Raw genomic sequence first — 27,027 nt, 5'->3', positions numbered from 1 at the left:
ATGGAGAGCTCCTTTGACCGCATGTTTACTTCACAGCAAAACCTTCCAAATGCAAGCACCACACCTCAAATCAACTCCAGGCCTTTTATCTGCTTAATTGAGAATGACATAACGAAGGGATTGCCCACACCTGTCCATGAAATAGCCTTGGAGTCAATTGTCCAATTACCTTTGGTCCCTTTAAAAACAGGGTGGCACATGTTAAGGAGCTGAAACTCCTAAACCCTTCTTCCAATTTTAATGTGGATACCCTCAAATGAAAGCTGCAAGTCTGAACTTCAACTGCATCTGAATTGTTTTGTTTAAAATTCATTGTGGTAATGTCTAGAACCAAAATCAGAAAAATGTTGTCTCTGTCCAAATATATATGGACCTAACTGTATAAATATGTATGTGTGTATATATATATATATAAATATACATATATATATATATATATATATATATATATAAAAATGTATATATATATATGTATATATATATAGATGTATATATATAAACATATATGTATTTATATATACTGTATATATTTCATCAATATATACCATTTTTAGGGGTCTAAACTTAGAAAAATGGAAATAAATGGTGGTTTGTTGGGATCACTGTGTGGAAACTTTTCCTAAGCTTAAAAGTTTTTTTTAGCAATTTATATACAAACACGCTTAATATTCCTGATCCAGAATTGCAAGCCCTTCATTTTTTTTCCTAAGAAGAAAATTAGACAAATTGGTTCCATGCAGCACACGGTACCTCCTTTCTGCCTGCCAGAAAATAGCACAATAGGCACCTATTCAGCCTTATTAAGGTAACTTTGTTGGCTCATGTGTAAATTGTTGGCATACAGTCTAATTAGATGTTGTGAAATTTTCCCTTTGATTCTGTTGCCAGTAAGTATTTTCATAATTTTTTCTATTCTTAGGCTAGGATTGTTCAAATGGAAAGAAAAGTGTGTGCAATAGATCCATTGGAATTTCAGCTCACAAGTGGATTATGGATTACCTACAGAGCTGAATTTATTTTATTAGCATTTATATTCATGGATACTTGGGCATTATAAGCGCCCCTTATGTGACACATCAGAAAGGACTCATCAGTGGGGATGGCAGAATTTCTTTTAAACTGTAGGGTGCTTTTGAACATAAAGTCCACTTTTTAAAAAACAACCCCTCCAATGCTTCATGTTATGTCTTAAGATATGTGCACACGTTAAGTATTTGGTGAAGACATTTCTGCATCTCTTTGCAAGAAAAGCGTTGCTTAAAATTGGTGCGTTTTTGATGCGTTTTTTAGGCTATGTGCCCACGATGCAGAAATGCTCAGGATTTTTTCCTGAGCGTTTCTGCATCTCCCTGGCAGAAAAAAACGCATGCGGATTGTACATGCGGATTGTACATGCGTTTTCCTGCCAGGGACATGCGGAAATGGAGCGTTATTCACTGACATTTCTGCATGCGGATTGACAAGCGCTTTCCAAGCGATTAGCATTCTTTGGGAAGTGCTTGTGACAACTAGGTCACACTATATAAATCCATGCAAACAGCATGGATTTATATAGTGTGACCCGAGAGAGTGGTTAAAAATAAAAAAATAAATGTATACTTACCCTCCGATGGCCCCCGGTGTCCTGCTTTACACTCCGTTCTCCCTTGCCGACAGCGGTGGATTGAAAGACCTGCCAACGTCAGCGTCGCGTGACCCGTCACATGACTCTGACGTCAGCGCAAGGTCCTTCATTCCATCGCGAAGTTCCGGGAAGCAAGCAGGAGCGCAGCGCGGGCCGCCAGAAGGTAAATATATATTTATTTTTTATTTTACTCTTTTTTTACAGATTTTTAAATGGTACCTGGGTGTGGATGAGACTCTCCTCTCCTCTACACCCGGGTACCATCCGCACATTAGAACGCACCAATTACGCAAGTACAGATGCAGTCTTGTGGAATTGGCGCGTTCCAATGCAAGTCAATGGCGGCGAAGACGCAGCACTTCCGCAAAATAATTGGTAGTGCTGCGTTTTTTTCCGCAATGATAATCCGCAGCGGAAATTTCCCGCAGCATGTGCACAGCACATGCGGATTATCATTGGGGAACATTGCTGCCCTTCTACCATGCGTTTTAATGCATTTCCACAGCTGCAAAAACGCTGCAGAAACACATTAAAAACGCATCGTGGGCACACAGCCATACATGCGTTTTTGTTACAGATTTTTCTCCGCTCATTAATATGAGTGAAATCTGCAGCAAAAACGCTGAAAGAATTGACATGTTGTAGATTTATATCTGCACCAAATCTGCAAGTCACAAATAAGCAACGTGTGCATGAGACTTTAATTCTCATTCACTTTGCTGGCATCAGGAAACACTTCAGTTTCTGTGACAAATATGCTCAGAAAAAAAAGTGATAAATCTGCAACGTGAGCACAGGCCCTTACTGTGAAACCTGAAAGTTTGTGAACCATTCAGAAATTTCCATATTTCTGCATAAATTTGACCTTAAACTACTTCAGAATTTCACACAAGTCCTAAAAGTAGTTAAAGAGAATTAAATCAAACAAATGAAAAGTATTAGAGTTTTTTAAAGGAGGACATTTATTCAATATCAAATGTCGGTAAGTGGCAAAAGTATGTCAACCTTTGCTTTAAGAATCTGGTGTGACCCCCTTGTGCAGCAATAACTGCATCTAAACATTTCTGATAATTGTTGATTACTTCCACACTTTAGTTGTAAGAATTTTAGCTTATTACTCCCTACAAAACAGCCTAACCTCTTTTATATTGTGGGACTTTCTCCCATGAATTGCTCACTTAAGGTCCTTACTTGGCCCTTCCAAAACTTTAATTTAATTCCTCTTTAACATTTCTTTTGTAGAACAACTTGCGTGATTTGTGTCACATTCTCTTGAGATGCAGCTTATGGAAAAACATCCTTTAGAATTTGCTAGTATAATTCAGAATTCATTATTCTATCAATGATGGCAATCCATCCTGGCCCACATGCTAGGGAGGCCCAAACAATGATATTGCCACCACCGTGTTTTTCTTACTCCAAACATAATCCTTCTTATTTAAACCAAAAAGGTCTATTTTGGATACTTCCATCCACAAACCATTGTTTCAATTGTCCAAGGGATCTTTAGCAAACTGCAGATGGGCAGCAATGATCTTTTTGGAGAGCAGTGGCTTTCTTCTTGCAATCCTGCTATGCACACTATTGTTGTTCACTGTGCTCCTGATGGTAGAATCACGAACATTAGCTAATGTGATAGAGGCCTTTAGTTTCTTAGAGGTTACCTTAGGTTCCTTTGCAACCTCGCAGACTATTATAAGCCTTATTCTTGGAGTGATGTTTCTTGGTTGGCCACTTCTGGGGTGGGTAATAATCGTCTTTCATTTCCTAAATTTGTACACAAACTGTCTGACTCAGGATTGGTGGAGTCCAAATCCTTTAAGGATCGTTTGATAACCTTTTCCAGCCTGATGAGTATGAACAACTTTTCTTTTGAGGTCCTCAGTAATCTCCCTTATTTGGGCCATGATAGACTACCTACAAACATGTGAAGATCAGACTTTGATAGATTTCTGTTTTTTAAATAAAACAGGTCACCCACTCACACCTAATTGTCATCCTATTTATTGAAAATGCAAGTCTCTAATTCTGCCTTCAAATTATGTGCTAATCATAAAGGTTCATATATTTTTGCAACTCATAGAAATGTAATATTGGATCATGTTCCTCATTTAAAAAATGACAATGTCTAATATTTTTCACTCATTTATTTGATTTGGTTCTCTTTATTTACTCTTAGGTCTACTGTTTTTCACTTTCTTTTCAGTGTCATCAAAAACTTTATTCCATAGTCTGTTCCAATTATCTAACTATTGGTGTGTAAGTAATACTATAATTACCGATTGTCATGTTCTCTGGTTTTAAGCACTGCACCAGTACTCTTCTGGACCACTTGACTATTCTGCAGTTATTTCGGCTCTCCCAGCGTCTACTGTATGGCGCTGTAGTTGCTTTCCCAGTGTAAGTCTGTGAGACTCAGAACGATGCTCCCTAGACTTACATTGAGAAAGCAACTTCAACTCATACATAAACCCCATGTGAGCCGGGTAATCAGATTTCACATCATGTGGACCAGAAGAGGACCAGAGAGGCGCTGAAAACTGGGAACACAGTGATCGGTAAGTATTTTAATACACTTACAAATCATTACATTGATAATTAGTACTTATTACGAAATAAAAATGATGCTATATAAAGGAAACCTCCATGATCAAACTATTAACAAATCTGTTTAAAATGTTAAATAACTGTTACTTTTGAGTAAATAAAATGTTGAGTTTTAATTTGCTTTCACAACTTTTTTCCCTAGACCCATTCACATAAACAAATAGATGTGAACACAATTGAAAGAGAATTAATGTTCTCATTATGGAGCCAATAAAGAATGTCACTAAACAGTAATTATAGGCAATACTGCCAAACTGTACACATAGCTAATGCCACTATACAATTCAGGTAAATAAAATGACACTACTGTGCAAATAAATAAAGGCGCAATATGTTTCTCAAATAACACCACATAATGATAGCTAGAGGACTACCGTAAACAGCGCCATTATAGCATGATATCAAAATCTAAAATAATGTGCCAGAATAATGCCCCTGACAACGGTGTCAGAAGAATACATTTTCTAACATGTTGTTGAACAGATAGTCTGAAAATAGTTACATTCACAGTCATTGGTTTCAGACAGTCCTTGGGCGTTCATAGTTTCTTGCTTTTAGGTCGGTATTACTTATTGTGCTACCTGCTGCTTGTTTGAAGGGTAAAGTTAAATAGTCTCATTTTCTGTCTCCTGACATATGTTAAGAATTGGTTTAGGACAAGGAATTATCTGCTTACCTCATTATCTAGAAAACTTTCCATTATCATTTTTAAATAATTTATGAAGGATTTACAAAAAGCCTCAGTACAAGATTTGTAGATTGTCATGGCCATGGCATTAATATGATATTAATTACAATACAGGAATAAAAACATGTGTCTAAGTCTTTCCCAAGAGGAGAACCCAGTTGCCTTTTGAACTTGTAAACTCAAAGCACGTGCCGTTTCATGCAAATACTGTTCTCAACAGATAGATTGTGGACATGTAATGAAAATAGCCTGTTTCTTTTGGCATCTTCCATTACGTCTGTACATTGCCAGTATATTGCACAGTCTGGTCCCAGTTTGGGCGTGTTGATCATCTTTTCCTTAGGAATTTTCAGTTGATGATATCATACAATGTGTGCACTTCTAACCAAGTAATGAAGTTAAGACACTGCAAGTAATTTTCTGTATTGTGTGACCATACTCATATATAGCAGTGTAAGCTATAAGTTATGATAAAGCCAAGATCTGAAATAAGAATGTGTCTAATGAAGCGCACAAAACAACACCATTAGTTGTTTATAATTAGAGATGAGCGGTGTTCGACTAGAACTGTTCGCCAATCTCAAATTCGAGCTGTTTTGGGCGGTGTTCAAGTCGTTCGACGAACGTGAATGATTTGCAAAAAATTTGGCTGTTCGAGGTTATGTTCGATAACTGTTTGTGCACTAAAAGCGCAACTGGATTTTTTCACATCATGCAGGGATTGTCTGCCACTCACTGTAATGTCACAGCCATGGTGGTTGTGGCATTACAGTGGTTGCCCAAATCAGTGCTCACAGTGAAACATGAAAAGCCGGCAATTCATCAGCGGCATACACCGGTACCCGACAATTTAGAACAGAAAGAATAGAGCATCACACATAGATTAGATAGATAGAAACATGTCAGTCACATATATAAGAAGTACAGTGATAGTGTTGGTTACTGTACTTGTCATTTAGTGTTAAAGGATTTATTAAAAAAAAAATTGGCGTGGGGTTCCCCGTAATTTTAGTCTCTAGCGGAGGTTAAGCAGACGGCTGGGGCAGATGTTTGAAGCTTGGGAAGGGGGTAATACCCACGGAGCTTCCCAGGCTACTAATATCAGCCCCCAGCTGATATTGGGGGATAATGGGGGACCCCCAAAAAAAATGACGTGGGGTCCCCCCTATTTTAATAGCTAGCAAAGGCTAGGCAGATTGCTGGGGGCTGATATTAAGAGCCCAGGAAGGGTGACATGAATATTGGCCCCCTCCCAGGCTAGAAACACCAGCCGTCAGCCACCCCAGAAATGGTGCATCCATAGGATGCGCCAATTCTGGCACTTAGCCTCGCTCTTCCCTCTGCCCTGTAGCAGTGGCAGTGGGGTAATAGGGCTGGGGTTGATGTCAGTTTATAATGCCAGCTGACATCAAGCCCAGGTTAGTAATGGAGAGGCGCCATTACTAAGCCCATAGTCTAAGTTAAAAAAAACACAAACACCCAGAATAAAGTCCTTTAATTGAAATAAACACACAATTCTTTAATGTTCTAAATTAAACCATACTTACCACCACGCCCATTCCAGCTGAAGCCAATGTCTTCTGCAATAAAAGTAAAATAATAAACCAACCTCATCCTTACCTTTCCATGGTTCCCAGGACGGGTTCAGCTCTGCTACATTCACATGACAGGCTGGATCGCATCCAGGGCCCTGGTGCGGTGGCTCACTGGGTAATAAAGGGGTTAGGGCCAGCTTGGTATTATCAGCTGGCCCTAAGCCCGAAATTCATGGGGTCACGCCAATATTAGACATGACCGCCATGAATTTCTAGTAAAGTATTTAAAAAAACCACAACACCCAGAAAAAAGTCCTTTAATTGAAATAAACACACATTCCTTTAATGTTCTAAATTAAACCATACTTACCGTCGCGCCCATTCCAGCTGAAACCGATGTCTTCTGCAATAAAAGTAAAATAGTACACCAACCTCATCCTTACCTTTCCATGGTTCCCAGGGCAGGTTCAGCTCTGCTACATTGACATGACAGGCTGAATCGCAGCAGAAAGCTGCCATCCAGCTTGCCATGCCGCAGACACTGAGAAGTGCAGTCATGCTTGCGCTCCTCAGTGTCTCGCTGTGACGGCATCCAGATGAGCCGAGTTCATGTCCAATCAACCTCATGCACGTCACTGACAGCATGGGAGAATTCTCCTGCGCTCACCGCATCGGCAGGAGAATTCAGCTCACCTCATGCACATCACTGACAGCGTGGGAGAATTCTCCTGCGCATGCGGTGAGCGCAGGAGAATTTTCTCACACCGCATGCGCAGGAGAATTCTCCCACGCTGTCAGTGACGTGCATGAGGTGAGCTAAGTTCATTGGACATGTCTAATCTATGTGTGATGCTCTATTCTTTCTGTTCTAAATTGTCGGGTACCGATGCTGAATTGCCGGACGGCTTTTTTAAAGAGACGGGTGCATGAAAACACTATTATTTTTTTTTAATAAATCCTTTAACACTAAATGACAAGTACAGTAACCAACACTGTCACTGCACTTCTTATATATGTGACTGACATGTTTCTATCTATCTAATCTATGTGTGATGCTCTATTCTTTCTGCTCTAAATTGTCGGGTACCGATGCTGAATTGCCGGCCGGCTTTTTTAAAGAGACGGGTGCATGAAAACACTATTATTTTTTTTAAATAAATCCTTTAACACTAAATGACAAGTACAGTAACCAACACTGTCACTGTACTTCTTATATATGTGACTGACATGTTTCTATCTATCTAATCTATGTGTGACGCTCTATTATTTCTGTTCTAAATGTCGGGTACCGATGCTGAATTGCCGGCCGGCAGTTTGTCAGCTTTTGGACACCTTTGAAGGTGTTTTCTATGTGTTTTCGTTTGCCTGCCATTGGTTTTAACGGTGTTCGACGGTGTTCTAAGGTGTTCGACGAACAGTTCCACGAACATCCTGGTGTTCGACGAACCGAACCCGAACACTACGGGGGTGGCTCAACACTATTTATAATGCTTAGCTTGAAGTTCTTGAGCCCCATTGCGAAACTCATGTCAAGGCTCCCTACCTACAATGTGCCATTTATAACTGGTGTCTTCTAAGTGGTAAAGGGGCCCCTGAGGCACCAGGGTTTGGGGAAACTGCCACCTCCGATTGCCTCTGCATTTACATGTAACTTACAGTGTTAAATACTAGCCCAGGGATCCTATCCCAGGGATTTTGGGTCACTTGAGACATCTAAAGCTGCCCCATACACAAACTAATGTTATATTGACAGGTTCGGCCAACTGTCTATTATGTATGGGAGCTCCAGACAATTTATTGTTGTGGAAAATATCGATATAGCATGTCGAATTTTGGATTGTCCTGTGTATGGGCGAGCCGGCCGAGATGGCCAAGATGGCTGCTAGCCGAACGATTATCTGAGAGCCATGTGATGGTATTCTTTAGTACTGTAGATGACAACATCTGATCATCTAAACCACAAATTGCAGCAAGCTGTCTGGAAATTCAGGCAATAATTTTATCTGATATTTCATTGGTGAGTCTGGAATATTCAGCTACCAATGATTTCAAGAATTAAGTGTCTCTATAGCATGTGCAAACCCTTTAAGGAAAATCAAAGATTTTTGTTAATGTAATTTTTTTGTTCGCTCTCTTCAGTTTTAGTTGCTTTTCAGTGTTCCATCCAGTAATGGAATAATTCAAACTTGATGGAAAAATGAATGAAGACAGAATATAACAAATCTGTCAAATGGATTGTAAAATGGATGATGACAGATCACAATGGTTCTGTCATATCCAGTAAGGATCTTCTAGAATTCCAACATATGATGCTAGAGGCTATCTAAGGCGGAACATTCTAACCACTTTTCCATTGACTTGAATGGACCTTTGCTTAGAATGTTGGCAGATTTACACTAAAGGTACCGTCACACTTAGCGACGCTACAGCGATCCGACAATGATACGACCTGACAGGGATCGTTGCTGCGTCGCTATGTGGTCGCTGGTGAGATTTCAAACAGTCAGATCTTCCCAACGACGTAGCAACGATACGGCGACCCTTAGTGACCTGTATAACGATGCAACGCAAATGCACGCCTATGTGTCGTTGGTCGTTGGTAAGGTGTCAAACGCACCGATGCATACTACCCAGCGGGACCTCAACGATCAAAGAAAGGTCCAGGCCATTCCGACACGACCAGCGATCTCACAGCAGGGGCCTGGTCGCTGCTACGTGTCAAACGTAGCGAGATCGCTACTGAGGTCGCTGTTGCGTCACAGAACTTGTGACTCAGCAGTGATCTCGCTAGCGATCTCGCTTAGTGTGACGGGGCCTTAACAGTTTAAATTCTCCACAGAACCTTTCATTCTGGATATCCCCCATACTTTAATGCTAAAACGTTCAATACAAACCCAATTGTTTCACATTAAGAAACTACTTAACAGGATTTTTATTACGGCCAAATGATACCCAGTTGATTTTGTAGGGAGTAAATCAGCTTTCCAAATAACATTTTTAGATTACTGAAATTATTGGTCATACATCCAAACTTTTTATATCATGTGCAAATACACTGCTCAAAAAAATAAAGGGAACACTTAAACAACAGAATATAACTTCAAGTACATCAAACTTCTGTGAAATCAAACTGTCCTCTTATGAAGCAACACTGATTGACAATCAATTTTACATGCTGTTGTGCAAATGGAATAGACAATAGATGGAAATTATTGACAATTATCAAGACACCCTCAATAAAGGAGTGGTTCTGCAGGTGGGGACCACAGACCATATCTCAGTACCAATGCTTTCTGGCTGATGTTTTGGTCACTTTTGAATGTTGGTTGTGCTTTCACACTTGTGGTAGCATGAGACGGACTCTACAACCCACAGAGGTTGCTCAGGTAGTGCTGCTCATCCAGAATGGCACATAAATGCGAGCTGTGGCAAGAAAGTTTGCTGTGTCTGTCAGCTTAGTGTCCAAAGGCTGGAGGCGCTACCAGGAGACAGGCCAGTACACCAGGAGACGTGGAGGGGGCCGTAGGAGGGCAACAACCCAGCAGCAGGACCTCTACCTCTGCTTTTGTGCAAGGAGGAACAGGAGGAGCACTGCCAGAGCTCTGCAAAATGAGATCCAGCAGGCCACAAATGTGCATGTGTCTGCACAAACGGTTAGAAACCAACTCCATGAGGGTGGTATGAGGGCCCGCCGTCCACAGATGGGGGTTGTGCTCACAGCCCAACACCGTGCAGGACGCTTGGCATTTGCCACAGAACACCAGGATTGGCAAAGTCGCCCTGTGCTCTTCACAGATGAAAGCAGGTTCACACTGAGCACATTGTTATGATCTGCAACATGTACTAAGGAAAGATAAGGGAAAGCTGTCCCTACAGTAAGACTAAGCTGAATCCCTACGATGTAGCGGGCTGCCTGTTCCTAGCGAACAGACCCGCCTTAGTCCTCGGCTAGTCTGAACGAAGACCTATAGCATAAGGGGAGGAGTCCCTAAAAGAACTAAGGACTGGGACAAAAATGGGACACCTCCTAAACAGAGAAGTTGATGCAGAACACAAAAAGACAAACAGACAAAAAGGTACTAGAGGTCCCAGAAGGACCAAACGAACTAACAGAGAATGGCACAGAAGCACCTGGCTAGAGAAACAGTCAAACAATGAAGTCCAGCACAGCCAGGAGGGCGGAGCTGGAATATAAAGGCAGGTGGTCACGTGACCGCAAAACACAAGATGGAAAAACAAACATGAGGGTTCTAACACACATGTGACAGACGTATGCTGGTGCGGTTGACCCTGGGTTCCTCCTAATGCAGAACAATGCCAGACCTCATGTGGCTGGAGTGTGTCAGCAGTTCCTGCAAGATGAAGGCATTGAAGCTAAGGACTGGCCCGCCCGTTCCCCAGACCTGAATCCGATTGAGCACATCTCAGACATCATGTCTTGCTCCATCTACCAACGTCACGTTGCACCACAGACTGTCCAGATGTTGGCGGATGCTTTAGTCCAGGTCTGGGAGGAGATCCCACAGGAGACCATCCGCAACCTCATCAGGAGCATGCCCAGGCGTTGTAGGGAGGTCATACAGGCACGGGGAGGCCACACACAATACTGAGCCTCATTTTGGTTTGTTTTAAGGACATTACATCAAAATTGGATCAGCCTGTAGTGTGTTTTTCCACTTTAATTTTGAGGGTGACTGCAAATCCAGGCCTCCATTGGCTAATAAATTTGATTTCCATTGATGATTTTTGTGTGATTTTGTTGTCAGCACATTCAACTTTGTACAGAACAAAGTATTCAATGAGAATATTTCATTCATTCAGATCTAGGATGTGTTATTTGAGTGTTCCCTTTATTTTTTTGAGCAGTGTATATGTGAAAATATATGTATCTGAGGTTTCACAGTTACACTCTATACAACTCGTCAATTTGTTCTAATGCATCTGACCTTTTGTAAGTTAACTCCATATTCTTCATTAGGGTGTATGCTGCATTCTCCCCAATGTTTTAAGAGCATCGTTTTAATCCTGAGCCGAAACAGACAGACGAGGGCCCCTGTGCAAGAACAGTATATGTGCACCATTGGAATGTCCTCCCCTTGTTGTAAGGAAGCTGCCAAGGCATAGTGATAGTGTAGGGATTTCTACTTACTTGGGTGCGTCGGGTGGCAAAACAAGAAGCGTTTCCATTTAAATGTCCATGTCAGTTTATTGCTCCATAAACCGTCCACAAGCAAAAGGAAAATAAACAGCCTTCAGTGGAGGCAAAAGAAAGAAAACAGTCCTTTAGACAAAGTCTCTGGTTAGCCAGTCCTGGTCACACCGACTGGAGAGCATCCAGTATCCTGGGTTAGTCTGGATCAACCACACAGGAGGCCTTCTCCCTCCATATACTGACCATGTGTCAAACAGCAACTCCATTTTAACCTCTTAACCACACCCGGAGGTGATGTATGTGAGCAGCGAGACCCGCCCATCTCTCAGGCTGCCCATAAAACCTTGCCCAGATTCACCAAACAATCCTCTTAGTACTTTGTGCACTAGAGCAATACTCCAGGATTGCATCACAGATGACAACCATCTCTGTGATACATACCACCCAACAACTATATGTCCGGTAGCTGCCTTACACCAAAGAATGTACTTCTCATTGTTCTTAAAGGTTAACTGTACTTTCAAATAAACTGCCCTGTGTTTACATGATGAATACCAATATGTCTGGCCATTACATGACTTGTATCTTGCATTTTCACTAGTTTCCTCCGTTGGAGATTTGATCTCTTAATTTATGATTGACTCTAAACTGGTGGGAGGAGACTAGGTGCTATGATGTCTACCATACAGACAGAGCACAAACAGAGGGGTATTCCACGCCTTAGTTGGGACACAGGCAGGTATAGCAGTAGCATTCTGAAATTATACAGCATTACTGAGCAGTGAAAATGGGAACCCCGCTCTGGGATTAGGTAAAAGACTTGTTAGAAAGCTTAGCTTTATCTTTCTGTATCTCCCTCTGCTTGTTTTATTACATTGCCCCTCACTCTCACCTCCACACTCCCCTCTCCATAGAGTATAATAGGAGGTGTACCCTGATACCTCACTGTGCTGGCAGTCCTATTTTTCTTGAGCAAGACGGACTTGAGCTGTATTTTTCTGAGTGGATGTGAGTTCAGGACTCAGCGGGTAAGAAAAAGAAGTGGCTCATACGTGGTGAAAGTAGTATATTTTTTGATAAAATATACTAATGTAATGTTTATCTGAATTGACAATTAGAAAAGCCAAGAACAAGAGAAGTGTGAATATATATATATATATATATATATATATATATATATATATATATATATATATAATATATATATATATATATATATAAATATATATATATATATATAAATATATATATATATATATATATATATATAATATATATATAATATATATATATATATATATATATATATATATATATATATATGGCCCACTGGAAAAAATATTTTCTTGTTTACTGGGAATCCACCAGAATATAGTATAACACACAATTAGGAACTGGAGTCGTCACTGCCAATAAATAACAGTGGAATAGTCACTGTATTTTACAACTTAAATTGTGTTGTATAAAGGCTCACCCCTATATTGTGACTGTACAATATGAAACAACACTATGATTTGTATTGAAAAATCCCCATAGTTAGCAAATTATTTTGCATGCAAAGCTCCACAGAGGGTTTCGATGTACCATATACCGACTTAAGGTTCCATGTTTTGTTTTGATACAGAATTAAAATTCACACTGCTTACTGTAGACTTCGTTGATCTACGGCCGTCAAATCAGTTTTTTAATGTTGATATATATGCTACTATTGTTTTCTCAGATTTCTGTGGTGCGAATTTGGATTTTCCTTGCAATTTTATTAAATTCTTGTAAGTTACTTTAGCCATATGTCTCTTGTTACAAAGTAGATTTCATTATATTTCTCTCGTTATCCATCCACAAAACCATGTAAAATGCTGGATTTGTCTCAGGTTTCCTCCAGCTTCATCAACAATATAATTTTCAGATCTTTTTTCTTATTTGTTTCCAGACTATAAGGCATCTTGTATTAGTCCTAGCAGATGACCTATCTATACTGTGTGTCCATACACTATATGTAGATATTTGAATCTATGCAGTCACACTGTGATATCATATACTGAACTATATGGGCTATGTTTAGATTATCATTTTCTAACCATGAATCATTCATGTGCCACTTTACAATACACATATTCTAGTGTAGAACAATATAATATACTGTATTGCGAAAATATATAATACCTTTAAAATCTTGAATGTGGAAATTCTTTTAAAGAAATTTTTTAATTTCAATAGTAATTTGAAGCAAGTTTTGACTTGTGACTCTAGACCTGACAATGCTGGAACATCAGAATTTTGCTATGCCATTGATTATCAGTAATTACAGAGCACTGTGATGTGGATCAGTTGTTTTTTTAATATAGAAGCAGTTTATTATATACTTTTATTTTATATAGTCTTATGTTTTTTTTTAGAGAAATTCAACATATACAGATGGAGCAACTGTAATCACAGGGAAACTAAAAGTCCTACACAAGACTCTATTACACACTTACCCTATCTCCTTCTCTGACCACTCAGAGGGTCTAATACTCCATTGATACTAATAATATGGTTTTAAAGGGAATCTGTCACCGGGTTTTGCTCTTGGAAACACCTAAGCACTAGAGTTGAGATATGATATAGATTTCCATTTTCAAAGTATGCTTTAAAATAAGTCCTATTTGTTTTCTAACTTCTAGACGATGGTTCCATAGAGTAGTTACATTGTCACACACTGTAATTACTGAAATTAGAAAACACATCTGTTCGTCAAGTTCAACCGGGGAAGGGAAATCTGCTGGGTGAGAGGAGGACGTTGAGATAAATCTTAGACTTTTGTTTCCCCTTTTTGATTAGGTGAGGGAATAAAACCCTTGAGAAGAGTGTTCTGTCTCCTCCTGTCTCTCTTACCAATCATTATAAGATGGTCATTTTTTAGTATTGTGTAGGGTAATTGTGATCCTCATTAATACAGCAGACTCATGCCTATGAGTTGGTTGTGTTCTTTCTTAGCTGCTATTAACCAAACAGATCAATGTTTCTTTTTGGAGGCCGTTTGTAATTATAGCCCAGTGGACCTTTCGTATCATGTGTTTTAGGTAAATAACAGAGCATAATGTGATGACTGATCTACTTTAACCTTTAAAATATTTGTGTGCAGATCTGTTAATTGGTTGCTATTTCTCTTCTGATGGATTCTCGTCACATCCTGTATGACCATTTACAAAGCAGTCACACTGTGAGAGCACAAATAAGTTATATAGAGTTTTACTGATTTTATAAAACTGACTACTTCACCAACAAAATGAATATTTCTTTGCTGCCATCTGTGTTTGCCGCATAGCTGCACTTTTCCCCTCAGACATTTAAGTATGAAAAATAATGTTTTAGTTAAACGTGCAGTAATACTAACTTGGCCATCAATTCCTCAAAGGCTAGTTATAAGATCTGTTCAAGAAAAACTTTTGCTCTGCCAGTGGTATGTAGAGGATCTGTTCCTTATCAAACATTTCTCCTAGATTATGTCTTCAAGTGAAAGAAAAGCAGGACGGTGTAGAAGGAGTTATAGTGGCTAGACTTACTACATACCAAGGGCATTTCTGCCACCTGTGTGTTCTGTAGATGTGTTAGTATTTGTCTGTAAAATCTTTGTAGATCAAGTCAATATTCTACAAGTATTTTCAAGTATTTCAACTATTTTTCATATGTTTAAGGGTTTAGACCAAAAACGTATAATTCGCCTTGTAAATAAGTTGTAAATAAGCAGGTTAAGCAGTTGCCACAGTTTAGTAATTATGGCCATTACCAGTGATATTGGCATTTTTATATTCAGTTACGATGGCCATTTGTGCTAAAATGACAACAGGTAGTACAGACGAATTGGTTATCACTTTTGAATGCGTTTACTGCCAAATTCAGAGGAGCTGGTTCCAAGATGGCAACCAATGTGGCCGTACTTCATGTTGTAATCTTTTTTAGAAATGTTCACAAAAAGTAACTAGAATAATGATGATATGATGCAAGTTAATATATGACATCATAGCCATTCAGTATATTGGGGTTACTCCCCTGGACAAGAGATGATTAACACATATGTAGAAATGATGAGGTCTGAGGTGACACTTATTAAAAGCAAAGGGTTTGTGTTGTATTATTTTAGTAATGCGTATTGAAGTGCTGGTAAGACTACTGGGTCAGAGGACACCGTGATGTCAGCCTCATAAGTGCCACCAAATCCCTTGTTAGCTTCCCAAAAGTCATAAAGCACCTGTGCTACCACTGGTAAAAGTAGAAACCATGCAGACAGGCAGAAGGAGGAGAAGCTGTGCAGCAAAAGAGAAATGCCTGTGCTGTAGCTAGCTACCAAGTGGGTGTGAGTAACACCCGTTATAAAGGTGTGCTACCCCAGAGCTTAGTGGAGCATGTATAATGCTCCAGACTAAACTTCAGTTAGCATAGTTTGTTCAATGTGCAAGAAACCAGTGCGCTTTCCAAAAAGTACTTCTAATAGAGAAGTCTTACTTTTGAGTTAAGAATAAATCCATCAACAGCAGATTAACCCAGTGACGAGGTTGCCACACCAGAGACAGCTTGAAGACTGTTCCTCAGTGTGAGAGATTGTGATGAAGTGACCTTGAGAGTAGGTCACAAAAATTCATGAAATGCCAGGTGAGTTACTGCAGTACGCCACTGCTACAATGGTAATTGAGAGCGTGAAAGCATGCTGTACTGCATGGTGAGAGACACAAGAGACTGTGCCATTTAGTAGAAAAGCTGCTGAAGAGTTCCCCATCAACTGTTGCAAGTATCAGTAAACTCTTACAAATGTAAACTCATTTATTTATCTACGAACTATCTGCATCAATTCAAGTAAGCTTTTGCCCATTGCGCATCTGCCGATCTCGCTGCTTCATATTAACCTCTGTAACCATCAAGCTTGTTTCCTTCCTGGGAGTAAAGTTCTTGAACTCTCATCTGTGTATTCAGCTTTAGTATTGCACCCATGAGTCTGAGACTACTGTACAACCCAGGGCTGCTACATCCTACAGTGTTATTTACAGGGAAACACAACCTCAAAGCCACCTTATACATAAATGTACAATGCAGTAGATTTCTAGATATTATTGTCAAATGAAGACTAATGGATTGCTTTGAAGATGACCAACATTTATCAGCAATGTGAAAATATCTCAGCATTCCTTTCTTCAAGATGTAAGTGTTCACAAAAATATTTGTTCTATACTGAAAGAATGTTCTTTTGTTTTGTAGATCATTATGATGAAGAGGTAAAGCAGTGCTACTATAATCTTAATAATGCCAACTTCTGCGAGAACGTACTGACTGTAAATGTCAGCAAGCAAGAATGCTGCTGTACATTGGGTGCTGCCTGGGGAGATACCTGCGAGATGTTTCCATGTCCTGTTTTAAGATCTGGTATGTGTAGAGCCAAACTTTGAGAACAAACTATATTGCTATTATATCACAAAAAGATCAAAAATATAAGTTACATGTAAATTGCATTAAGACAAAAAAACTACTGTCAGTCCATAATACAGTATATTCTAATATATACTGAATGAAAAGCAACATCTGAACTTAGACTTTGTGTCTCTTAGATGAATATGCACTGTTGTGCCCTGAAGGACATGGCTACATCCCATCCAAAGAGTCCCATTATGAAGGAAATGGCTTGACCTACCAAGGTTAGTCTCTAGATGGCCTTTTTTTAACACAGATTGGATATGTATAACTGTTCGACACAAGTCTGGAAAACATGTACTATTAAAGGAGGTGTTCAATACTCAGACAACCCTATTTCAATTAGCATCTCTGTCCCCAGTAAAATAATGGTGCCGGCATTGTTCCAGCGGTGTTGGCACACGCTCTTATGGGGATCACGTCACATTGTTATGTCACGCAATATCTGCGCCCAATGAGCGCTGGCTTCACTCGACCCTCCTTCGGAGGAATTAAACATCAAGAGAAAGTGAGCGGCCAGCTGCAGCTCTGACTTCCTCTTGATGTTTGATTTTTCTGAAGGCGGGGAGAGTGAAGCTGACGCTGATTGGGAGCAGGGATTGCTTGACATAACAATGTGACGTGATCCCCGGGAGAGCCAGTGCCGACACTGCCAGAATGGTTCTGACACCGGAGGTGGGTGTCAGTGTTGTCATTTTACTTGGGGGCAAACATGCTGATTTCGACAGAGTTTTCCAAGTAGTCAGCGACCCCTTTATTAGTGCATAAATGTCCACATTAGTTCTAGCACCAGGATTCACAGACTATAAATCTGTTTCTGTGCCTACATTCTTTCACTGTATTTTTTTATGTTAATCACTTGATCACTGTTTGTGTCTCGTTTCTTCAGATGCTGATGAGTGCATGTTGTTTGGAAATGAAATCTGTAAAAGCGGCTTCTGCTTAAACACCGAGGGAAGCTTTGAGTGTTACTGCAAACAAGGCACATATTATGATTCTGTGAAGTTACAGTGTTTTGGTAAGTCCAGTATAGATATTGAATGAAAGCAGTACAAGTGTAGGGGTCTCCTACCACTATAGACGGTTTTATTTCTTGATTTTTTACATGAGATACACATTATGTCCATGGAAACTGGATTATTCTACATCTATTTAGTTTCTTGCAAGTTATGAATATTATTATTTGTAGAAAATTCTACTAAATGGAATTTTTATTGGTTGTTTAATGTTGTTGTAATTTCAGCAACATTTTGTTTTAATAATTGGAACATAATTTTCTATTTAAAAAAGGACCTGTCATCGGGTCAAAAGTGACTAGATTATGTTCTAATTTTAGTTCCGCTGCTCCCCTATTCCATTTTATTTAAACACTAATATCTTGATATTAAATGTAAAGACCATATCATGGCGTCAGTATTACTTGTACAACATATGCTGGATCAGAGTATTGCCGAGGTGAGATGTATTTAATGCATCACTACTAATATCTGTAAAGTAATACTCAACTAAGATAATGCAGTATATTATCTGAAAGGGAACCTGTCATATTGACAATGGTATCTGATCTGCAGGCAGGATGGTATGGAGTGGGAGACAATCAGATCGATATACATTTTTGGTGGGAAAAGTTTCAATAGATCTTGCATTTTATTGACTGAAGTTCCTGGTGTTTCTCTTCATGTAAGTCCAGTGGGCGGTCCTATTCAATAATCGACAGTCTTCCCTTTATGACTCTGCATGCCTCAATAGCTGTCAGTCACTAGTAGGACCGCCCACTGGACTCATATGCATTCAAACACCAGGGATTTCAATGAATAAAGTACAAGTTATGCTGAATCTTTTCCAACAAACCTATATATCATTCTGCTCAGCTTCTTCTTCTCTATACCATACTGACCACAGATTGGACTGCATGTACCACAATGCACGCTCCCTTTAAGTGACTCGCTGATATCTACTTTTTGACATTCGAACATAATAACGTGGATATCTATAAAGTTAGTTATTTGCAGTACAACCACCTGGAAATACACACTAATGTATGTGTTTATATTGTTGAGTTTAGAGCATACTGAATACTGCTAATTCCATGTAGATTTTTTATACTTTTCATGATTTTATTTATTTATTTCACTCACTTATATAGCGCCATTAATTCCACAGCGCTTTAAATACATTGTCATCACTGTCCCCATCGGGGATCACAATCTACATTCCCTATCAGTATGTCTTTTGAGTGCGGGAGGAAACCAGGGAACCTGGAGGAAACCCACACAAACACGGGGAGAACATACAAACTCCTTGCAGATGTTGTCCTTGGTGGGATTTGAATCCAAGACCCCCCAGCTCTGCAAGGCTACAGTGCTAACCACTGACTCATCGTGATCAACAATTAATTGTAGGATTGAATTCTCAAACCGCAATGCTGTATCCTAACTTAGTGGTAGAGGCTCAGTCTAAGGCCACATCAGTATTTGGTCAGTATTATGTCAGTATTTTTTGTCAGGAGTGGGAGACATAACCAGGAGTGGGTGATAAATGCAGAATTGGTGACTTGTTTCTATTATACCTTTTCTCTGATTGTTCCTCACCTGGTTTTGGCTCCAACTCCTGAGAAAAAATACTGACCAAATACTGATAGTGGGGCCGTGGCCTAAGATAATCCATATCATGGTACCTGTTATGTTCTGCTACCAGAGCTAAGGAAAGAGAGGAGATCTGTCCCTACGATAGAACTCAGCTTAATCCCTACGATGTAACAGGGAACCTGATCCTGCGATCAGACCTGCTAAAGTCCTAAGCTAGTCTGTACGGAGACCTATAGATGTGGGGAAGGAATCCCTACAAGTACTAAGGACTGGGAGGAATATGGGACACCTCCTAACAGAAATAGTAGCAGACAGACGAACAAACAAAATATATAGAACATAGAGGTCAGTAGACCAAGCAAACTAACAGAGCAAGACACAGAGCACAGGCTAGCTAGAAAGTAGATATACAATGAAGTCCAGCAAAGCCAGAAGGGCGGAGCAGGATTAAATAGGCCAACAAGGTCATGTGACCAGCAAAGGAAAAAAAAACCTAAGAGCAAGGTTCTAACAGTACCCCCCCTTCTAAGAGGATCCTCCGGATCCCCTAGGACCAGGCTTATCAGGAAATCTCCTGTGAAACGCTCTGATAAGTCTGGACGCGGAAACATCATCCGACCTCACCCAAGAGTTATCCTCGGGACCGAAACCTTTCCAGGCCACAAGATACTGCAAACTACCTCTATACCGTCTAGAGTTAAGGATGCGAGAAATTTCATATTCCCCGTCCTCCACCACCGGAGGAACAGAGGCAGAGGCGTCACAATCCGATACAACAGCTTTTTTCAACAGAGAGACATGAAATACCGGATTAATTCTCCAGGAGGTAGGAACCTCCAACCTAACAGCAGATTGGTTGACAACCTGAAGCACCTTAAAGGGCCCTACAAACTTGGGACCCAATTTCTTTGAAGGAATCCTCAACCGCAGATTCCTAGAGGACAACCAAACCATGTCACCAACAGCGAACAAAACCTCCTGTCGTTTCCTATCAAAGTAGTCTTTAGATTTTCTGTTGGCCTCCTGAAGATTACCACGCACATCCGTCCAAACTCTCTCCAAATCACCGGAAAAATTCTCCTCCTCAGGCACGGCAGATCCCAACTTGGAGAACGACCCAAACGACGGATGTCTCCCAGAACAACAAAAAAAAGGCGAACAACCAGCAGAAGAAGATGTATGATTGTTCAGAGCAAATTCAGCAAGTGGCAGAAACTCAGACCACCCCTCTTGATTGTCTGCCACAAAACAACGCAAGAACTGCTCAACATCCTAGTTTTTCCTTTCTGTCTGGCCATTAGATTCAGGATGATATCCGGACGAGAACGACAAATGAACTCCCAACCTATCACAAAAGGCACGCCAAAAACGAGCCACGAACTGAGGACCCCTATCAGAAACAATGTCAGTAGGAACGCCATGAAGTCTGACAATTTCCTTGACAAAGGCCTTAGCGAGAGTTTTAGCGCAGGGCAGTTTGACGAAAGGAACCAAGTGACACATCTTGCTAAAACGGTCCACGACCACCCAGATGACAGTAAAACCCTCAGAGGGGGGAAGGTCAGTTATAAAGTCCATAGCCAAATGTGTCCAAGGAGCACTGGGAACCTCCAAAGGACAAAGCAACCCCGCAGCAGGAGTATGTGAGGACTTAGATCTAGCACATATAGTACATTGACGCACCCACTTAATGACTTCCTTCTGCCATCCAGGCCACCAAAAACTGCGACCCACCAGTCTCTTGGTCTCAGAGATTCCGGGATGACCTGCCAACCGAGATTCGTGACACTCAACAAACAAATCTCTCCTAAAGGTCCCAGGCACAAACAACCTCCCATGAGGAGTGTTAGAAGGGGCATTCTCCTGTGCTTTAAGAATCTCATTTTCCAAAACGGAGTCCAAAGCAGCTATCACAACACCTTCTTGTAAAATGTTCTCCTCTTTCTCAGCACCGACTATGGGAGAAAAACTGCGAGACAAGGCATCCGCCTTAACATTCTTAGTACCAGGGATGTAAGTAACGGAGAAATTAAACCGCGAGAAAAACAGTGCCCACCTAGCCTGACGGGCATTCAGGCGCTTGGCAGCATCAAGATATATCAGATTTTTATGATCCGTAAGAACCTGAACGGGAAATTCCGCACCTTCCAACAAGTGGCGCCAGTGTTCAAATGCGAGTTTAATAGCCAATAATTCCCGATTACCAATATCGTAATTCAGTTCAGTCTCCGAAATTTTTTTTGAAAAAAAGGCACAGGGATGTAATCCATCCCCGTTATCCTGAGACAATACTGCGCCAACCCCCACAGAGGAAGCATCAACCTCAACCAAAAACGGCCTAGTAACATCAGGCTGCATAAGGATGGGAGCAGAGGTGAACCTCTCCTTGAGATACACAAAAGCTTCAATGGCCTCAGAAGACCACTGAACCGCATCAGCACCTTTCCTGGTGAGATCAGTCAGAGGTTTGACAATACTAGAAAAAATTTTTATGAATTTTCTATAGTAATTGGCGAAACCCAAAAACCTCTGTATCGATTTCAAACCAATAGGCCTAGGCCATTCCTGCACAGCCTGAACCTTAACCGGATCCATCTCAAAACCTTTGCTGGAGATAATGTAGCCCAAAAAACTAATTCTCTGTACAGCGAACTCACATTTCTCCAGCTTAGCAAAAAGCGAATTGTCCATTAATAACTGTAATACCTCACGCACGCTCCGCCAATGAGACTCCAGATCCGGCGAATAAATCAAAATGTCATCCAAATACACAACCACATTTTTACCGATCAAAGGTCTAAGGATGTCATTAATCAGATTCTGAAAAAATGCAGGAGCATTAGTAAGACCAAAAGGCATAACCAGATTCTCAAAATGACCCACAGGAGTGTTAAAAGCAGTCTTCCATTCGTCACCCTCCTTCATGCGCAACAGATTGTATGCCCCCTTAAGGTCAATTTTAGAGAACCACTTGGCCCCCATTAACTGGTTAAACAGATCAGGAATCAATGGCAGTGGGTAAGGATTGCGTACAGTAATTTTGTTAATCTCACGAAAATCCAGACAAGGACGTAAACCGCCGTCCTTTTTTTTTTACAAAAAAAAATCCAACCGCCACAGGAGACTTAGAGGGCCTAATGTGACCGGCGGCCAAACTTGTCTGTATGTATTCCTCCAAAGCCTTCCTCTCAGGAATAGTAAGGTTAAATAAACGACTTTTAGGAAGAGTCGCTCCAGGGACAAATTCAATAGAACAATCATAGTCTCTATGGGGAGGCAAAACCTGCGATTCCTTCTCAGAAAAAACTCTCCAAAAATCCTGAATAGGAACAGGCAATTCTCCCCTATCCAAAGCTGCAATACGCCCATTACAACACTTGTCATAACATTTATGGCTCCAGGATTTAATTTCACTGGTAGACCAATCCAGTACAGGATTGTGAAATTTTAACCAGGGCAATCCCAATATTACTGGAGAAGGCAAGTTATTCAACACTACCAAATCCAATTTCTCATGGTGAACACCATTAATAGTGAGAGGAAATTCACAGACCTTGAGAGTAATATTCTTCAAAGGGGAACCATCCACAGAAACCACAGCAATGGGGGATGATAAAGGTTCAGGTTTTAAATTGAGTCTTTCCACGAATCCCCCATCAATAACATTCAGAGTAGACCCACAATCGACAAACACCCAAAATTCCATTAATTTTTCCTGAGCAATCGTGGAAGCAGCTAAAAATACACCCTTGGAATTTAAACAGGCAATACGGGCATGACTGACCATTTTTTTTTCTTTCTTCATACGAAGCTCACAGCCTTTAATCAAATGACCAGATTTTCCGCAATAGAAACACAAGCCTTCAAAAAATCGACGGTCTTTTTCTTGAGAGCGAGGTGCCACCGATCCAATCTCCATCGGTTCACCACTGTTAGTACACACATTCTCATAACCAGAAACTGACATAGCAGAGGATTTGCTCTCATTAACCCTTGCACGCAGTCTTCTATCCACCCGTATAGCTAATTGCATAGCCTGTTGCAAATCTTCAGGTGTAGGATAAGCAATTAGCAGGTCTTTAACCCTTTCACTGAGCCCAGCAAGAAATAGACTTTTCAGAGCAGAATCATTCCACCCTGTTTGAGTAGACCAACGACGGAAATGAATACAATATTTTTCCACATTGCCTGATCCTTGTTTTAAACGTCTCAACTCAGTCTCAGCTGATGCGACACGGTCAGGATCATCATATAATAGTCCCAAAGCAGAAAAAAAACTATCCACTGATCTGAAGCATGTATCACTAGGTTGCAAAGAAAAGGCCCACTCCTGAGGCTCTTTGCGCAAAAGTGACATTATGAACCCTACGCGCTGGGATTCATCCCCAGAGGACTTAGGTCTCAAACGAAAATACAATAAGCAAGCATTTTTGAATGAAAAGAATTCTCGGTGTTCACCAAAAAATAAATCCGGCAAACATACCTTAGGCTCCAAGAAATGTGCTCCAGGACAGTTACTCACGTGCTGACGGAGCTCGGCCACCTCCAGAGAGAGTCCCTGCAGGCAATGAACCAAATCCTGAACCGACACCATGATGGAACAGAAAAATCTTTCCTTAGAGAATTTGCTGGCTGGACTTACTGTTATGTTCTGCTACCAGAGCTAAGGAAAGAGAGGAGATCTGTCCCTACGATAGAACTCAGCTTAATCCCTACGATGTAACAGGGAACCTGATCCTGCGATCAGACCTGCTAAAGTCCTAAGCTAGTCTGTACGGAGACCTATAGATGTGGGGAAGGAATCCCTACAAGTACTAAGGACTGGGAGGAATATGGGACACCTCCTAACAGAAATAGTAGCAGACAGACGAACAAACAAAATATATAGAACATAGAGGTCAGTAGACCAAGCAAACTAACAGAGCAAGACACAGAGCACAGGCTAGCTAGAAAGTAGATATACAATGAAGTCCAGCAAAGCCAGAAGGGCGGAGCAGGATTAAATAGGCCAACAAGGTCATGTGACCAGCAAAGGAAAAAAAAACCTAAGAGCAAGGTTCTAACAGTACCGTGGTCTGAAAGCTATAGGGCAGGCTGCAGTTTTGTCAGCCCTCTGGCTGCCACTAAAACTGTACAAATAATTACTGCATGCGGTAAAATGGATTTATAAAAACCAAATTCAGTATAACGAAATGTGAAAGCTACAAAGAAAACTATTGCGAGCCTCCTGAGAAAGGTGCACTAATAGGATCCTTAGTGTACAGTTTATTAATTTTCACGAGAATCTATAAATCTGTGACAGACTCGGAGCTGTTTTGCTAATAATACTGGAGTGTTGACTCTCGTAAGGTTCATTCACAGGTCCTCTATGGAAATCTTTCTTGTGAAGGGTGATTATCCAGCTAATTTATGTAACCTGATGCCATACTTTCTCCATTAAATCACCTTCTTCTGTCTTCAAGTTTTATACCACATGCAAATCCCACTGTAGCCCTCACAAAATGTTCTGCTGGATAAGCAGAAAACACGTTTACCCAGCAAAGTACCAGAGAGGAGGAAAGAATACTTAAAGCCACAACAAAGGAACCCTTTGGCTATTCTTTCCTACATAACTATATCCAATTTCATGGCCTCCTCTAATTATTTACTGAGTGCTCTTGTACAGCTGCTCTGCACAGCTGCCGATTTACTGTGGGCTTACCAATAGAACGGCTGCCATATTAAGCTCTTAGGTGCTTACAGGCATCTGGACTAACACTACATTTCTTTTAACCTTTAGATAATAATGAATGTGATGACCCCAGCAGTTGCATTGATGGTGAATGTATAAATACAGATGGCTCGTATACCTGTTTTTGCACTCGTCCTATGGTTCTGGATCCTACAGGAAAAAGGTGTATTAGGCCACAGGACCTTGTGGGTAAGTGTGCGAACAAAGTAAAATGTTCATGAGCTACGGAAAGAGAGTAAAAATTATTAATGGTCGCTAAAAGACAAAATGAAATAATACACAATATTAGGATACCGTATGTTACCATGTGTGTAACCTTAACAGTAAATTCCAAATCTAAAAATGACATTAGGAATTGGTACCAGAACAAAAGAAATTAGTAACTTTAAATAAAATCATCACAATCCATTCAAAGATCAATTCAAAAAACTTAAAAATGTGTGTGGTGTTTGTCTGAAGTCAGACGCTCAATCCTTGAGATAGGCCATTGATGTTTGACCAGTGGGCATCTAGTCATTGCAATGAAGGAGCACTTGTTCACAGAGAATTAACAGTTTATCCATATGGACGGCTGCAACAAGTGAATGAGACTGAGCAGCAGTTCTTTTGGAGTTCCTTTTTTATGTGTTTTGTAAACCAGAAAGGGGTGGTGGATGTGCAGTGGATCATGTCCTAACGGAAGACTACAGAGCGTTCATGAGTAGATCTTGAAGGGGTATTCTAAAGTTTGGAAGTTATCCCTTATCTGGAGGTCCGAATGCTGGGGTTCCCACCAATCCTGAGAACTGGAGCTCTAAAGAGCCAACCGTGAGTGGAACGTTGGTCAATCATTACCACTGCTGCTCCATTCATTGTTCATGGGACCATTGGAGATTGCTGAACACTGTGATCGTCTGGACTTCGGCACTCCCATAAGAAAAAATGTAGTGGCACTTCACATGATCAACCACCGTTCCATTCACACGGGGCTCTTCAGCGTCCTGGTTCTCGAGATCAGTAGGGGCCCTGGTGATTGGAAAGGGATAGGGAATATCTTCCAAACTTGGGAATGCCCGTATAATGAGAGACCAATTCTCTTGCAGCTCTCTTACAGCATAAAACATAGTTATGGTGTCCATCAATGAAGCTTAGACAGCTGCTCTGTGCTCAGATAATGCTGCACTCTTTGTACATTGCTTATTTGTACACGTTTTGATTATTTCAGAACCTACAGATGAAACAGATGTATACCAAGATTTGTGCTGGGAAAACCTCAGTGAAGACTACGTGTGCAGTCGGCCTTTATTGGGGAGGCAGACTACTTACACAGAATGCTGCTGTTTATATGGAGTGGCTTGGGGAATGCACTGCGCTCTCTGTCCAATGGAGGGTTCAGGTGAGGTGACAGCATTGAACTAGTAGTGCAATGAAATCAGGGCTTAGAATCTAACTTCCCTATCTCACATACATATTTCACAGCCAATTTGATAGAAAGCCAAGTATTCCTTTTTTTCAATATGGTAGAAAAGTACATGAGGAGACACAAAAACACGAAAAGAACATACAAACTCCTTGCAGATGTTGGCTCTAGTGAAACATAAGGCCAGGACCCCAGTGTTACAAGTCAAGATTGCTAAATATTGAGTCTACTTACTGCCAATATTATGACGTGATTGTGCTT

The 27,027-nt window shown here is 40.6% G+C and overlaps 1 protein-coding gene across 3 annotated transcripts in view; it reads left to right on the top strand.

The window, feature by feature from the left end:
* Nucleotides 1-27,027, top strand: part of LTBP1 (latent transforming growth factor beta binding protein 1) — a 439,153-nt gene that overhangs the window by 374,447 nt on the left and 37,679 nt on the right. For all 3 annotated transcript variants that reach the window (XM_073672632.1, XM_073672633.1, XM_073672634.1), the window contains 5 exons: nt 16,839-17,003; nt 17,186-17,272; nt 17,938-18,066; nt 25,416-25,556; nt 26,572-26,742. In XM_073672632.1, coding sequence (XP_073528733.1) covers nt 16,839-17,003; nt 17,186-17,272; nt 17,938-18,066; nt 25,416-25,556; nt 26,572-26,742 — 693 coding nt within the window. The remainder of the gene's footprint in view (nt 1-16,838; nt 17,004-17,185; nt 17,273-17,937; nt 18,067-25,415; nt 25,557-26,571; nt 26,743-27,027) is intronic.

Source organism: Phyllobates terribilis, unplaced genomic scaffold (genome assembly GCF_046119375.1).
Source record: "Phyllobates terribilis strain yellow unplaced genomic scaffold, ASM4611937v1 Scaffold_3__8_contigs__length_932513732, whole genome shotgun sequence".
In the NCBI taxonomy this organism is placed as follows: Eukaryota; Metazoa; Chordata; class Amphibia; order Anura; family Dendrobatidae; genus Phyllobates; species Phyllobates terribilis.
Note: the sequence above shows the minus strand (reverse complement) of the source record. Positions and strands in the feature narration are given on the sequence as shown.